The following is a 12788-nucleotide window of genomic DNA, read 5'->3' as shown; positions in this document are numbered from 1 at the left end:
TAATAGAGCCATCCGTCAGTGTGTCGGTGGGGGAGGCATTCGTTCCCTGACCCCTGCAGATACCAGAACACTCCTGCTCAAGCCCTGATACAGAATGGCCGCGTAGAACTGATAGCGTTACTGCCCTATCCGCACAGCATGGATGAGAAGCCCGAGGGTGCCCTGCTTCTGTCTGTGGCCCACAGCGAATAGCAGGCTTGGTGTGGTGCCATCCCATGCCTTCCCCTGTGTTTACTCACGGCTGTGTGTTTGTGCACGAGCCTATATTTTTAAACAAAAATGTGATCGTAAAGCTTCCTCAGTCTCTGGGGTTGGCTCATTAAACCTTCTTTCTATTAATCAAATGCTTCTGCAATTTTGCACTATTATTAATTCTGTAACCAACTCTCTTATCTACTGTCCTTTATAAATATATATGTCATATCACATATGGTATTAGAAAATTTTCTAAAAGAAAATTAAATTTTCTAAAAGAACTGTAGAAATGTACACTTCTTCTAACATAGGCTAAAAGCCGTTTCTCTTTGAATACGCCATTCTCTGATAGATGCCTGCATTCCAGACCTTTCCATGTTTGTTGACTGTTGTTCCTACTTCTGTTTGTTCACAATTTGTGTATTTTCTTTGTTGGATTCTTTACAATTTTTCACAAATCAGTTCGCATTCTAATTTTTGTTAAGGATGTTAAGATTTTCTCTGTCATGTTACATTTTCTTTTAAGTGTCTTTCAAAAATTTTATTCGTATTTTAACTGCAAAGAAATTAAATTTCTTGAGTCCAAATCTGTCATTTGTTTTTTCAAGTCCGGCTTCCTGTCTTGCTTATGAAGGCCTCCCCTGTCCTCAAAGGAGTGTAAACTGTGCTTAAATTTTTCTTTGCATATTTTTGTAATTAGATCTTAATGCTTCTGAAATTACATTTTTATGAACAAAACTTTATTTCTTTCTGATGAGTTGAATCAATATCATTCAATTAACAATCTGTTCTTTTCCATTGAATTGAAGTTTTCATATAGACTAGAATACTTCTTTTGACTCCTTAAGCCATTTAAATGTTAATCCTCAACTGTGGTCATACTATTTTGACTATTGTAACTATGTTAAAATTTATCATACATACGTGGCAAGATAATTTTCATCTTTCATTTGCTTTCCAAAAATTTCATGGAAATTGGTACTTAATAAATGAATTTTTATATTTTTATAAGAAAAATTTCAAACTTAAGAATGGTAGAAATTATGCTGAAATATATACTAATACCCACATTCAAGAATTATTAACATTTTAAAATACTTTTTGCCTATTTTTCACTGTGCCATTTCCGTATAAATTACACACATATTGACCCTTTATCCTCTTCATAGTGAATACTTATAAACAAAAAGAACATTCCATCAATCAGGTTTGTTTTCAATTAAAAATATCCACCTTGGGATTTTAATTGCAGCTCTATTGCATTTATCTCTTCACTTGTAAATGAGAGTATATTGGCTTCTTATCCAAGAGCATTGCTGTGACTTTTTAGTCTTGAATAATATTTTATATGGTTTGTTTGCACAGATCCTATCACTTTTTGTTAGTAAAATTATACTGGTCATATCATAGATTTTATCACTTGTGAATGTATTTTTCCCATTTTTAATGGAAATACAGTTTCCAGTATTTAAAAAGTTATGAATTTGATATATTTCTCAGTTTTGCTTCATGTGTTTAGAAACTTCATTAGGTGCCTAGACATCTGTGTATTTCTTTTGTCTTCTCCACGACTGAGCCTCGTGTCGCTATGAAGGTCTCTTTCATCCTGATGGTACCTCTCGCCTTAAAGTTTTCTGTGTCTCGTAGCCACACCAGCCTTCCCGTGCTTGCTTCAGTTCAGTTCAGTCGCTCAGTCGTGTCCGACTCTTTGCGACCCCGTGGTTTCATGGGGTTCTCAAGGCAGGAATACTGAAGTGGTTTGCCATTCCCTTCTCCCGTGGACCCCGTTTTGTCAGAACTCTCCGCCGTGACCCGTCTGTCTCAGGTGGCCCTACAGGCCATGGCTCATAGCTTCGCTGAGTGAGACGAGGCTGTGGCCCATGTGGTGAGAGGGGCTGGTTTCCTGTGACTGTGGTCACTTAACGGCAGTGTTTTTTCCAGCCCTTTACCGCCACACTGCCTGCATCTTTGTGTTTAAAGTGTGTCTTGTCATCAGCGTAGTTGAGACTTTCAATCGCTGCTTCCTTTAGGACTCTCTGTTCCTTGGCTTTTAAAAAAAGATTTTTTTTAAATTAGTATTGGCATGTAGTTGACTTAAAATGTGTTAGTTTCTGCTGCACTGTTGGTGGAAATGTAAATCCCTACAGCCATGATAGACAACACGATAGAGTTTCCTTAAAATTGGAGTAGGAAATGGCAGCCCACTCCAGTGTTCTTGACTGGAAAATTCCACGGATACAGGAGTCTGGCGGCTGTAGTCCGTGGGGCACACAGAGTCGGACACGACTGAATACTCACGCACTGCCTCTAACGCTCCTCCTACTTTCTTTGTCTCCACTTGTAGTTCAGTCGCTAAGTCGTGTCCAACCCCATGGACTGTAGCACGTCAGGCTTCCCTGTCCTTCACCTTCTCCCTGAGCTTACTCAAACTCTTGTTGGTTGAGTCAGTGATGCCATCCAGCCATCTCATCCTCTGTCGTCCCCTTCTCCTCCTGCCTTCAGTCTTCCCCAGCATCAGGGTCTTTTCCAATAAGTTGGCTCTTTGCATCAGGTGGCCAAAGTATTGGAGCTTCAGCTTCAGCATCAGTTCTTCCAGTGGATATTCGGGGTTGATCTCCTCTAGGATGCACTGGTTGGGTCTCTGCAGTCCAGGGGCCTCTGCCGTCGCCTCTGTTCACACCGCTGTGCCCGCCCCTCTGGATGCCGGTGTTCTCCTGCAGGCCTTCTCAGCAGCCTCCCCCACACAGGTCTTCAGCCCGTCCTCCGCTGAGCACTTCTGAGGGGCGTCTCTGAAAACGTGGCAGGTCAAGCTTGTACCCTCAGCCTCCAGGTGCTTGCCGTCAGAATGTTCCCGTCTGTCTCCAGACTCAGCAACAAGCAGCCCACGCCCCACCTCCCTGCTGTGTTTCTGCCGGACTGGCTTTCCTGCTGTTCTGCAACCACTCAGCGCTTATTCCCGAGTTAGGACTTGCACACTGTCATCGCCACTGGACTCTCACTCGTCTTCATATGTTTGCCTCCTTTGAAGTATTTTTCTATACACTCATTGAATGAAAATTTTCTCTTACCTTCTGCTTTTCCCCACTAGAAGATTACTCCTACAAGTTCAGTTCAGTTCAGTCACTCAGTTGTGTCCGACTCTTTGCAACCCCAAGAACCGCAGCATGCCAGGCCTCCCTGTCCATCACCAACTCCCGGAGTTTACCCAAACTCATGTCCCTTGAGTCAGTGGTGGCATCTAACCATCTCATCCTCTGTCGTCCCCTTCTCCTCCTGCCTTCAGTCTTTCCCAACATCAGGGTCTTTTCAAATGAGTCAGCTCTTCGCATCAGGTGGCCAAAATATTGGAGTTTCAGCTTTCAGTGAACACCCAGGACTGATTTCCTCTAGGATGGACCGGTTGGATCTCCTTGCAGTCCAAGGGACTCTCGAGAGTCTTCTTCAACACCACAATTCAAAAGCATCAATTCTTCTGAGCAGGGCTTATTTTACTCATTTCTAGAACCGTGTCTGACACATACAGGCCTTCAGAACTTTTTGGAATAAATGAATGTGGTGAACTGCACCACCCCCCCCACCCCTCGAAGCTACCCTCCTGGAACCGTCAGTAGTAGAGGCGTCACGTACCGGGCTCTCACTGCAGTGTTCTTAGTGAGGAGGACAGGCAAGGTCATGCCAAGAGCACAGTTGGCATAAACTCCATCCCTTTCAGAGTTGGCTATCAGAATGCAGTATGAATTAGGTCTCCATGCTGCAGTCCATGGGGTCACAAAGAGTCAGACATGACTGAGCGACTGAAGTGAGTGAGTCACCAGTTAGGCCTATATCCCATTCATAGACAGAAATAACACAATTCCGATTCAGGTTAATATTTCCAGGAAACCATCACTATCCAATTAATTTGTCATTAACAGTAAAAAAAAAAAAAAAAAGTAATTTTTTAAAGGCATTTAATACAGATCTTATCTGTCTTGTTTTTATTTGTTTGGTTAACAGTAAAATACTGGTAAATTTTTTTTTCTAAGTACTTTTGACAGTGAAGTCTGAATGATAAGTAGGTTATTATCCTTTCAACCCCAATGGTAAGGATGCTGCCTATGGAGTCATATCCAGGGAGAGAACTGGTTCACATGCTTTCTAGTGCCCATTTATGTTAACATTTTTTCCTTAGATTTATGAGATAAGAAATCTTTCTTGAGATGAAGCTTATTGCAATATTTATCCAAAAGAAATGAGTGCTGATTCTTTTGTGTGAATGTAGATTGAATGAGACTGAATTATTTAAGTCTCATGAAATAATTATTATTATTTTTATTATTATTATTGTTAACAAAATAATAGTATTTTTCATGTTCTGTTTCTGTTTAAATGAACTGGCCTGTTATGCAAACAGAAAATACAGTCATTGCTTTAGAAGCCCAAATCCAGAAATAAATATTCTTCCTGTAAACCGCAAAGTCCTTAGGAAACCACCTCAGCAAGAAAACGTGGGCTTTCTGATCATTTTAAGGGGTTTATATCTTCACATGACATCCATTTTGGGGTCACAGGGTGAGTACACGTTTTAAGTCTCAGTGACATTTTTAAAGTCATCTAGACTGCCTGTTAGATACATGATACCCACTTGTCCTTATGAAAAGTAAGGTTGTAGAAGAGATTACTAATGCTGTGCTCAGTCGCTCAGTCATGTCCAACTCTTTGCAACCCTGTGGACTGTAGCCCCACAGGCTCCGCTGTCCATGGGATTTCTCAGGCAAGAATACTGGAGTGGGCTGCCATTTCCTTCTCCAGAGATCTTCCCCACCCAGGGATGGAATCCATGTCTCTCGTATCTCCTGCATTGGCAGGTGGATTCATTACCACTGAGCCACCTGGCTAATGGGCTGAAAGAAATTGGCTGATGGAAAGTATTAATGCAAAACCTCACAAGTGCTTGGCACCAAAACATGGGTAATAGACAAAGCAGGGTCTCCCAGAGATCCAGGAATCTTTGCTTGAGGGAGCACCCCTAAATCAGAAGCTCCAGCCAAGCCTCTTGCTCTGCTGTGAGCCTTGGTCGACAGGCTCAGGCCCCAGGGCAGCCCTTGCCCACAGATGGGGTCTGTCTGCACCCCTCCAGGAAGACCAACGCCCTTGAGCAGCAGCGGAGTCCTCAGACTCTGGAGTTTAGGTGGGAGGGGCAATGGCAACATCTTCTCGCTTGTTACGAAGTTTTGTGTCTTTCTCCATAATTTGCCTCCTATCATTACGCAATTTGCTTTGTAAAAGTTTAAGTCGGTATATTAAAAGCTCTTAATAGCTAGCGTGTAGTGCCACGCTTAAGTGTAGTCTTCATATAGGGTGACCCCATGTCATTAGACCAAACCCATTACAATTACACAGGGGGTGGGTATGTTTAAATACTTTTTAGGCAATTTTTACTTGTCCTCTAGAGGAAGGACTGAATGAACCATATTTGGGGGGTGGGACCTAGAACACATGGTGGTGAGTGCAAAGCAATTGAGGAAAAACAACTTCCTTTCCTTGGGGATGTAGAGTCTGTACAGCAGTGGGCGACCCTGCCCTTCTCTGCAGGTGAGGCGGTGAGAGAGCCTCTGGGAATCTGAGTCCTCTGGCCGGCCCTGGGCTGTCTACACCTCGAAGACATCGTTGCACTCATTTGTGTCTCACATTCTCCTTCTGTAAAGTGAAAGGATTGGATAGGCTCCCCCCCCCCGCCACAAGGTTTCTTTCCACTCTAAAGTTTCACAATTCCATGAAATTCAAAATCTGGTTTGTGGCAGTCAGGTATACCAGGGATTTAGAAGGTGTCAGGGCCAGGCCAGCATGACATATTTCAGCAGGAAGCAGGAGCAGAGTATGCACTCTTCATGGAACTAGGGAGAGCAGTGACCGGTGTTCTCACGATTAAAGCGACACCATCTCTTAACTGTGTCCTTTCTCTCCTTTCAGCTGCATCTGCTCTGAAAAGCTATCTTTCGTCCCCGCTGCATGCAGCAGTGCCAGCCTGAAGCCGCGCTTGGTCCTGAAACTGCGGAAGTCTTCCTAGCTGTTCTCATACCTGTGCAAACGCTGCGGTGACCAGTCTTGTCTCGTTGTGTTCTAGAGACCGTGTCATCGGTTTGATGATGACCGCCTGTGATCTTTGTTCTGTGACAAAGCTGTGGCCAGTGACGAGACTGACGGCCAACGACATATATGCAGAATTCTGGGCGGAGGTACGTCCTGGGGTTTCATATGAACGCAGACGATGTCAAGAAGTGAGGAAAAATTGAGGGGATATTAAATACAGGAATAATGTAGTAACAGTAGCTGCTCACGTTGCTGCTGCTGCTGCTAAGTCGCTTCAGTCGTGTCCGACTCTGCGACCCCATAGACGGCAGCCCACCAGGCTTCCCATCCCTGGGATTCTCCAGGCAAGAACACTGGAGTGAGTTGCCATTTCCTTCTCCAATGCAGGCAAGTGAAAAATGAAAGTGAAGTCGCTCAGTCGTGTCCAACTCTTAGCGACCCCGTGGACTGCAGCCTACCAGGCTCCTCCGTCCATGGGATTTTTAGGCAAGAGTACTGGAGTGGGGTGCCATTGCCTGGTAGTACCTTAAAAAACCCTATTGTTTAGCCTTCATACAGGTATAAAGTCAGAGCGTCCAACTTGGATATGTGTGTAAATCCTGATCTCCACTGAAACGGTTCAGGAACTGATTCCCTGAACAGCAGTGCAGCAGTTTTCTTTATTTAATAGCCAATCCTTGTCATCCCTTCAGTAATGATCAGTGGTCATCCCTTTTATGGCCACTAGAGAAAGTATTAAGAGGGACCCACACAGGCTGTATTTGCCTGCAGCAGAAAATTTGAGGGACTAATGATGTACCATAGACACCTGCGATTAAATTGTGAATATGCCAAACAGTCAATTAAGCTGCAAATCATGAGTTCCACGGGAATTAATTCATGAACTCATGAATTCCTGACATATGAAAAGCTATGTAGATTGCTTTTATGAATACCTTTTCTTGACTGAATTATCTAAATTATCAGAAATGTGTCTTTGCTCCTCAGTTTGCTCTCTGAGTTGGTCATGAATAAGTAGGATATAATTCTCTTGTTCAAATGAACCCACAGATACTTAGATCCCTGCATATTAAAAATAAGTTTATGGAAAAATAAACTATAAAATGTTTGTGCACCTCATTTGGGTAGAAGAAGTCAAAGTAAATTTGGAGGACAAAGAGTTTGGTAAAAACCATAAACCTCATAGCTTAAATCTCATCCAATAGAAGAACAGATATAAAAAGTAAAAAAAAAAAAAAAAAAAAACAGTAAACCATCCAGGTAATGATGAATAGAAATGGTCTATGATGTTGGTTTTGTCTCATAGTAGTAATACCAAAGAAGTTTTTATTGAGTGAGGACCACAGGCCTTGGGTTGATTATACTGAAGGTATTGTTTCTATACCAGCTTCCCTGGTAGCTCAGCTATACACCTTGTATATGCATCCTCTTGAATGTTTCTTTTTAAAAAAAATTTTATTGTGTGTGTGTGTCAAAATCTAGTTACTCTCAGACTCAAGATTGGTTTTAAATGTACATGTCTGAGCTGTAATATTTGACTTTATTATCACAATCAGCTTAATTTGCGTGTGTGTCTATACTCGTAACATAGTTAATGCTATACGTACCACATAAGAAAGCTTGTCTGAAGCTTCCTTACTGTTTTGCAGACACTTTGATTCATTTAGCAGTGATATACTTCATACCTTAACAACTATATTTGTATTCTAAAACATGAAGCAAAAGGGGACAAACGTGTCGATTTCTTTCCCCTTTCTATTCCTCGTTGGTTAAGCGGTGCAGGGGTTAGGCACAGCATTGGTTAAGGGGTGCAGTGGTTAAGCACAGCATTGGTTAAGGGGTGCACAGAGATTGACCGAGCTCCCGTTAGGCTCACAGATGCCATCTGCAAGGACCTCACCGTCCCAGAGAGGAAGCAGAGCTGTAGTGCCCAAGCCTTGCCATGGTTTCATAGATGTTCATGGAAGTCCACGCTGCCCTCCTCCCCGCCCCACCCTCTCCCTTCCGTCAGACCCTCACCAGCTCTCGCCTGGATTACTGCAGCATGTAGCTGGGCTCCTTGCCTGTCTTCTAGAATCAGTGTAACAGTAGCTAAGAGTGTGGGGTCTTTGGTGTCACGCTGTCTGAGATGAACATCCCACCGTAGTGCTGATGCTGACACCTCGGGCCAGCTTTCTGACCCATCTCAGCCCCAGCTGCCACTCTTGCTGCTTCGGGACAAGTTCTGTTTCCCGGCAACCGCCTGTCTCCCCTCGCTGTGGTGAAGACAGAAGTGGCGAGCTTGATGCACCAAGCCCACAGCCCCTCTGCGGCCTGGGTCCCTGACTGTGCTTGCAGTTCCATCCGCCTGGAGCCCCCCGCCCCACACCCCCGCAGCCCTCCCCCCTCAGCCCCGACACCCCAGACCACACGCACGCACGGGCCATCCGTCCCGTGAGGTGTTCTCCTTGTCGCATCAGTGTTTGTTGCTAGGTGCCTGTACGAATCACTGCTTATTTAAAATCTTTGTATGTCTCGGGGCTTGTGAAATCCTTGAGGGGGCCTGGTCATTTTCATTCCCTTAGGGCAGAGAAGAAGAAAGTATGAGAACTAGCGCAGTTCATGTTTAAACCAGTAACCTCAGAGCAGACCGCTTCCAGTGACTTTACGTAGTTAAGACAGTGTTCTGGTCCTGTGCTCACACATCCTTAACGAGGGCTATGGTCATTCGTCCCAGGACCCTGTCTTAGCAAACTCAGGATGCTTTATGCTTCAGATTTCTGAAAACAAACACAACAAAATAGTCAAAAATATTAATAATTAAGAAATGCTAAGGACTGAATAATCTTTAACCTTAAAAAAGAAATAAAAAGAGTAAGGTAATTTTTAAATCTGTAAAATGGGGATAATAATATCTAACTCATAGTATTTCATGAAGACCAAGTGACGTAATATTTATAGTGGCCCTGATACTATACATCTTCAGTAAACATCTATGATTTTAACCTTCATGCTGATCTCTAGCCAGTTATATTGTGTCTTTACTGACATGTTTTAGCAGACTGCTCTTTATTCTTGATGGGTCAGTATTCCTCTTTAAACTCTGGCTTCATCTGTCTCGGTGCGTGTGAGAAAATCATCTGAAAGAGTGAGGTGAAGGCTGTGAGGTTATTTCATCCTTGCTCTTGTGTTCCTCCTCACACACGCGCGTGTTCCTCCTCACACGCGCGTGTTCCTCCTCACGCGCGTGTTCCTCCTCACGCGTGTTCCTCCTCACACACGCGCGTGTTCCTCCTCACACACGCGTGTGTTCCTCCTCACACATGTGTTCCTCCTCACACACACACGTGTTCCTCCTCACACACGTGTTCCTCCTCACACACGCGTGTGTTCCTCCTCACACATGCGTGTGTTCCTCCTCACACACGTGTTCCTCCTCACACACGCGTGTGTTCCTCCTCACACATGTGTGTTCCTCCTCACACACACATGTGTTCCTCCTCACACATGTGTGTTCCTCCTCACACACATGTGTGTTCCTCCTCACACACACGTGTTCCTCCTCACACACACGTGTGTTCCTTCTCACACACACGTGTGTTCCTTCTCACACACACGTGTGTTCCTCCTCACACACACGTGTCCTTCTGGTATAACTTTCACCAACTTCTACAAAATGAAGCAGAAGTGATGGCTGGGTTTCTGGTAATTCAGCACAGGAGAGGAACGTGAGGATAAAAACCCACAGTAGTACATTACATTTTTATTATTCTGACATTTGTGTGGTCGTTAGCCAGAAATATTATTCATTTTGAAAAACTTAATGAACAGAGGGAACAGCATGTTAATGCTGACGTTTTATAACTCTGCGTGAAACTGAGAGAGCCTGGTTTCCCCCCGTTTCTCCCAGGGCGATGAAATGAAGAAACTGGGGATACAGCCCATTCCCATGATGGACAGAGACAAGAAGGACGAGGTCCCGCAAGGCCAGGTATGGGCTGTGTGGTCAAGTGGTCGTTCACAGTGGTCGACAGCGGATGGGGGTAAGAAGCACATGCCAGCTGACGGGAGCTGGAACCTGCTGAAGTCTGCTCCATTTAGATGCCCCTTGATTGGGAAGTCCTAGCTAGATTTAAAGGCTTCATAACTAGCCTTGTCATCACTTCTTTCTACAGATAAAATTGCAGTAAATTACAGGCTTTCTTTTCTTACTTGAAATAGAGGAGATGGATGAAGTTGAAATGTTAATACATTTTAGCAAACAAAAAATACTTTTTCATCAAATGTACTTTCATCAAAATTTTCATTTTTCAAAATACTTTCATCAATATTTCATCAAAAATACTTTCATCAATACAAAGATATTTTTTGGAGAATAACATTATAGAGTTTGGTTAGGTCTGCGTTTCCTAACAAATAATGAATAATGTTTCAGTACATTTTGAGTTTTGTCTTACTGTAAACTGGCACTCATTATTTTCTTTTCAGGTCTTACAACATACTTTGCATTAATTTTTGATGCTTTGAGAGCTCTAGGGCCTTCTTAACTTTGCATGTATGCGCCTGTGGTGTGATACATTCCTTTGATGATGGTCTTTTAAAACTATCAATCTTCTGACGTCACGATAAGGATGTTAATTACGTCTCTTGGCGGGCACCAGCGCAGCATGGGAAGGTGTGATTTGTTCATCCTTGTCGCTCAGGGGCACTTTTCTCGACTCCTTAGCCAGCTCCTCCACAGGAGGCTCACTTTCCTTCCCTGTCTGGCTTGCACCAACACGCGTGCCATGCCTGTTGAGAGTGTATTTTGCAGTTTAGTCCTGCTTTGACATTGTAAGAGTCCTGTCCCATGCTGAGAGAATATCTTTACCTTTATTTTCTTCCACTTATTTTTAATTTCATCATTTTACATTTGATTTGTTCAATTTTCGGAATTCATCTTGTAACGTAGTTAAGAGAGGAAGCTGACAGTATTAGCTTTTCCTTGGAGGCAGTTGAGCAGTGACCCCAATGGGATTCTTGATAAGAGAACTGAAAATGCCGTCAGAAAGCGGACTTTGTTCTCGTGTGATTCCATTAAGAGCAGTGCATTTTTTTGCCAAAATTCCAGATCCATTTATAGTATTAGTGAATTTTAAATAAGATATTTCTGTGATCAGCTAGTATTTTACCAAATACATTGCTTCTGACTTGTAGTTATTGTGCAATTATTCTTTGCCATTTAGTAAAAGACTCCTAAGAATAGGTCATGAATTACAACTGATCTATAATAAGAATCCCACTGAATACCGTACTTGGGCTTTAAAGTAGCTTCTTTTTATGATTTAAATTTTTTATATTTTATATTGTGAATGTATTTTAATGAATTTTAAACGGTCACCTGCAGGAGTGTTCACTGAGGTAAATGTTACTTAGCAAAACCAGAGTGCTTAGATTTTCAGGTAGGCTTGAGAAGTAGAGAATTCACTTGGTGAATTTTGACAGCGCTGCTAGAATTGCTAACGTGCCGTCGTGTTTCTTGTCTGCGTTTCTGTGCTGGGCCAGCTGGGGTTCTACAATGCCGTGGCCATTCCCTGCTACACCACCCTCACCCAGATCTTCCCTGCCACGGAACCGCTCCTGAAGGCCTGCAGGTATGTACACCAGCTTCACCTTGATGCTTTTCCGTCAAGAATAAGAATCTGGGCAGCGTTTTTTGCCCCATCTAGACATGATGTCTTCACTGCAGTTTAGAGTAACTGGGCTGTGTGTGTGCCTACGTAACAAGTATAAGTCAAGAGTATTTGTTCACAAAGTTGTTCATTCACCAAAAAGGAGCGGGAAGTGTTCTTTTTTATGACTCACAGACCCCTGGCTGATGCTGTTTTTAAAAAGACGATAATGTCTTTTCTGAGCTGCTGGTTTGGAAGGGGACTCGGTTTAAATCACACAGTTTACTGTTTGAAGGGTAGAGACGGGATCTTGAATGCGATCTTAAGTTTCATTTTCTTCCCGAAAGAAAGGCAGGCCTCCAGCTGACCTGTTCTAGTTCAGATTTCTCTGTGTGCTCTCATTATCCTTTTTAAGGGCTAAACTCAGCTCAGAACGTTGGGAATTTTCTAAGATTTCATTTCACCTGAAAAGGAAACTCCCCTGGGGAGGGTGACAGGCAATGAGCAAACAGCTGTGTGTTGGCTTTCTGCAGGAGAGTGGGTATGGGGACTGTTTTTGTAACCGCTCGGCCGGAACCACACTGGGGGCTGGAGTGGGTGCATCAGACCTGTGGCCGGAAGGTTGCAGACACAATCAGAGGCTTTAGGGCTCCCCTGTCCTCTGCTGTTGAAACTCACGAACGGGCTTTTTTTTAAGGAAAACAAATAAAACTAACATGCAAGAAGATTGAACAGAGACACTGCTGTCTCCTATTTAAGTGGTCCTCTTTCTTCTCTGCGCCTGTGGCAATGAACAGAACACCCCAGCATGTTTTGTTGAGCCAAGGAAACACAGCAAAGTTAATGTGTGTCTTTTTTCCAATATACCAAGAAGTCTCTTTAGGTTTGGGG

General features: G+C 43.4%; 1 protein-coding gene across 5 annotated transcripts in view; it reads left to right on the top strand.

Moving 5' to 3' along the window:
• The window catches only part of PDE10A (phosphodiesterase 10A), a 574597-nt gene that overhangs the window by 553725 nt on the left and 8084 nt on the right, over positions 1-12788 (top strand). For all 5 annotated transcript variants that reach the window (XM_059889985.1, XM_059889984.1, XM_059889983.1 and 2 more), the window contains 3 exons: positions 6302-6413; positions 10157-10237; positions 11791-11879. In XM_059889985.1, the coding sequence (XP_059745968.1) occupies positions 6302-6413; positions 10157-10237; positions 11791-11879 (282 nt within the window). The remainder of the gene's footprint in view (positions 1-6301; positions 6414-10156; positions 10238-11790; positions 11880-12788) is intronic.

Source organism: Bos taurus, chromosome 9 (assembly GCF_002263795.3).
Source record: "Bos taurus isolate L1 Dominette 01449 registration number 42190680 breed Hereford chromosome 9, ARS-UCD2.0, whole genome shotgun sequence".
NCBI classification, from domain to species: Eukaryota; Metazoa; Chordata; class Mammalia; order Artiodactyla; family Bovidae; genus Bos; species Bos taurus.
The sequence above is the reverse complement of the archived record's forward strand: the minus strand, read 5'-3'. Positions and strand labels throughout refer to the sequence as shown.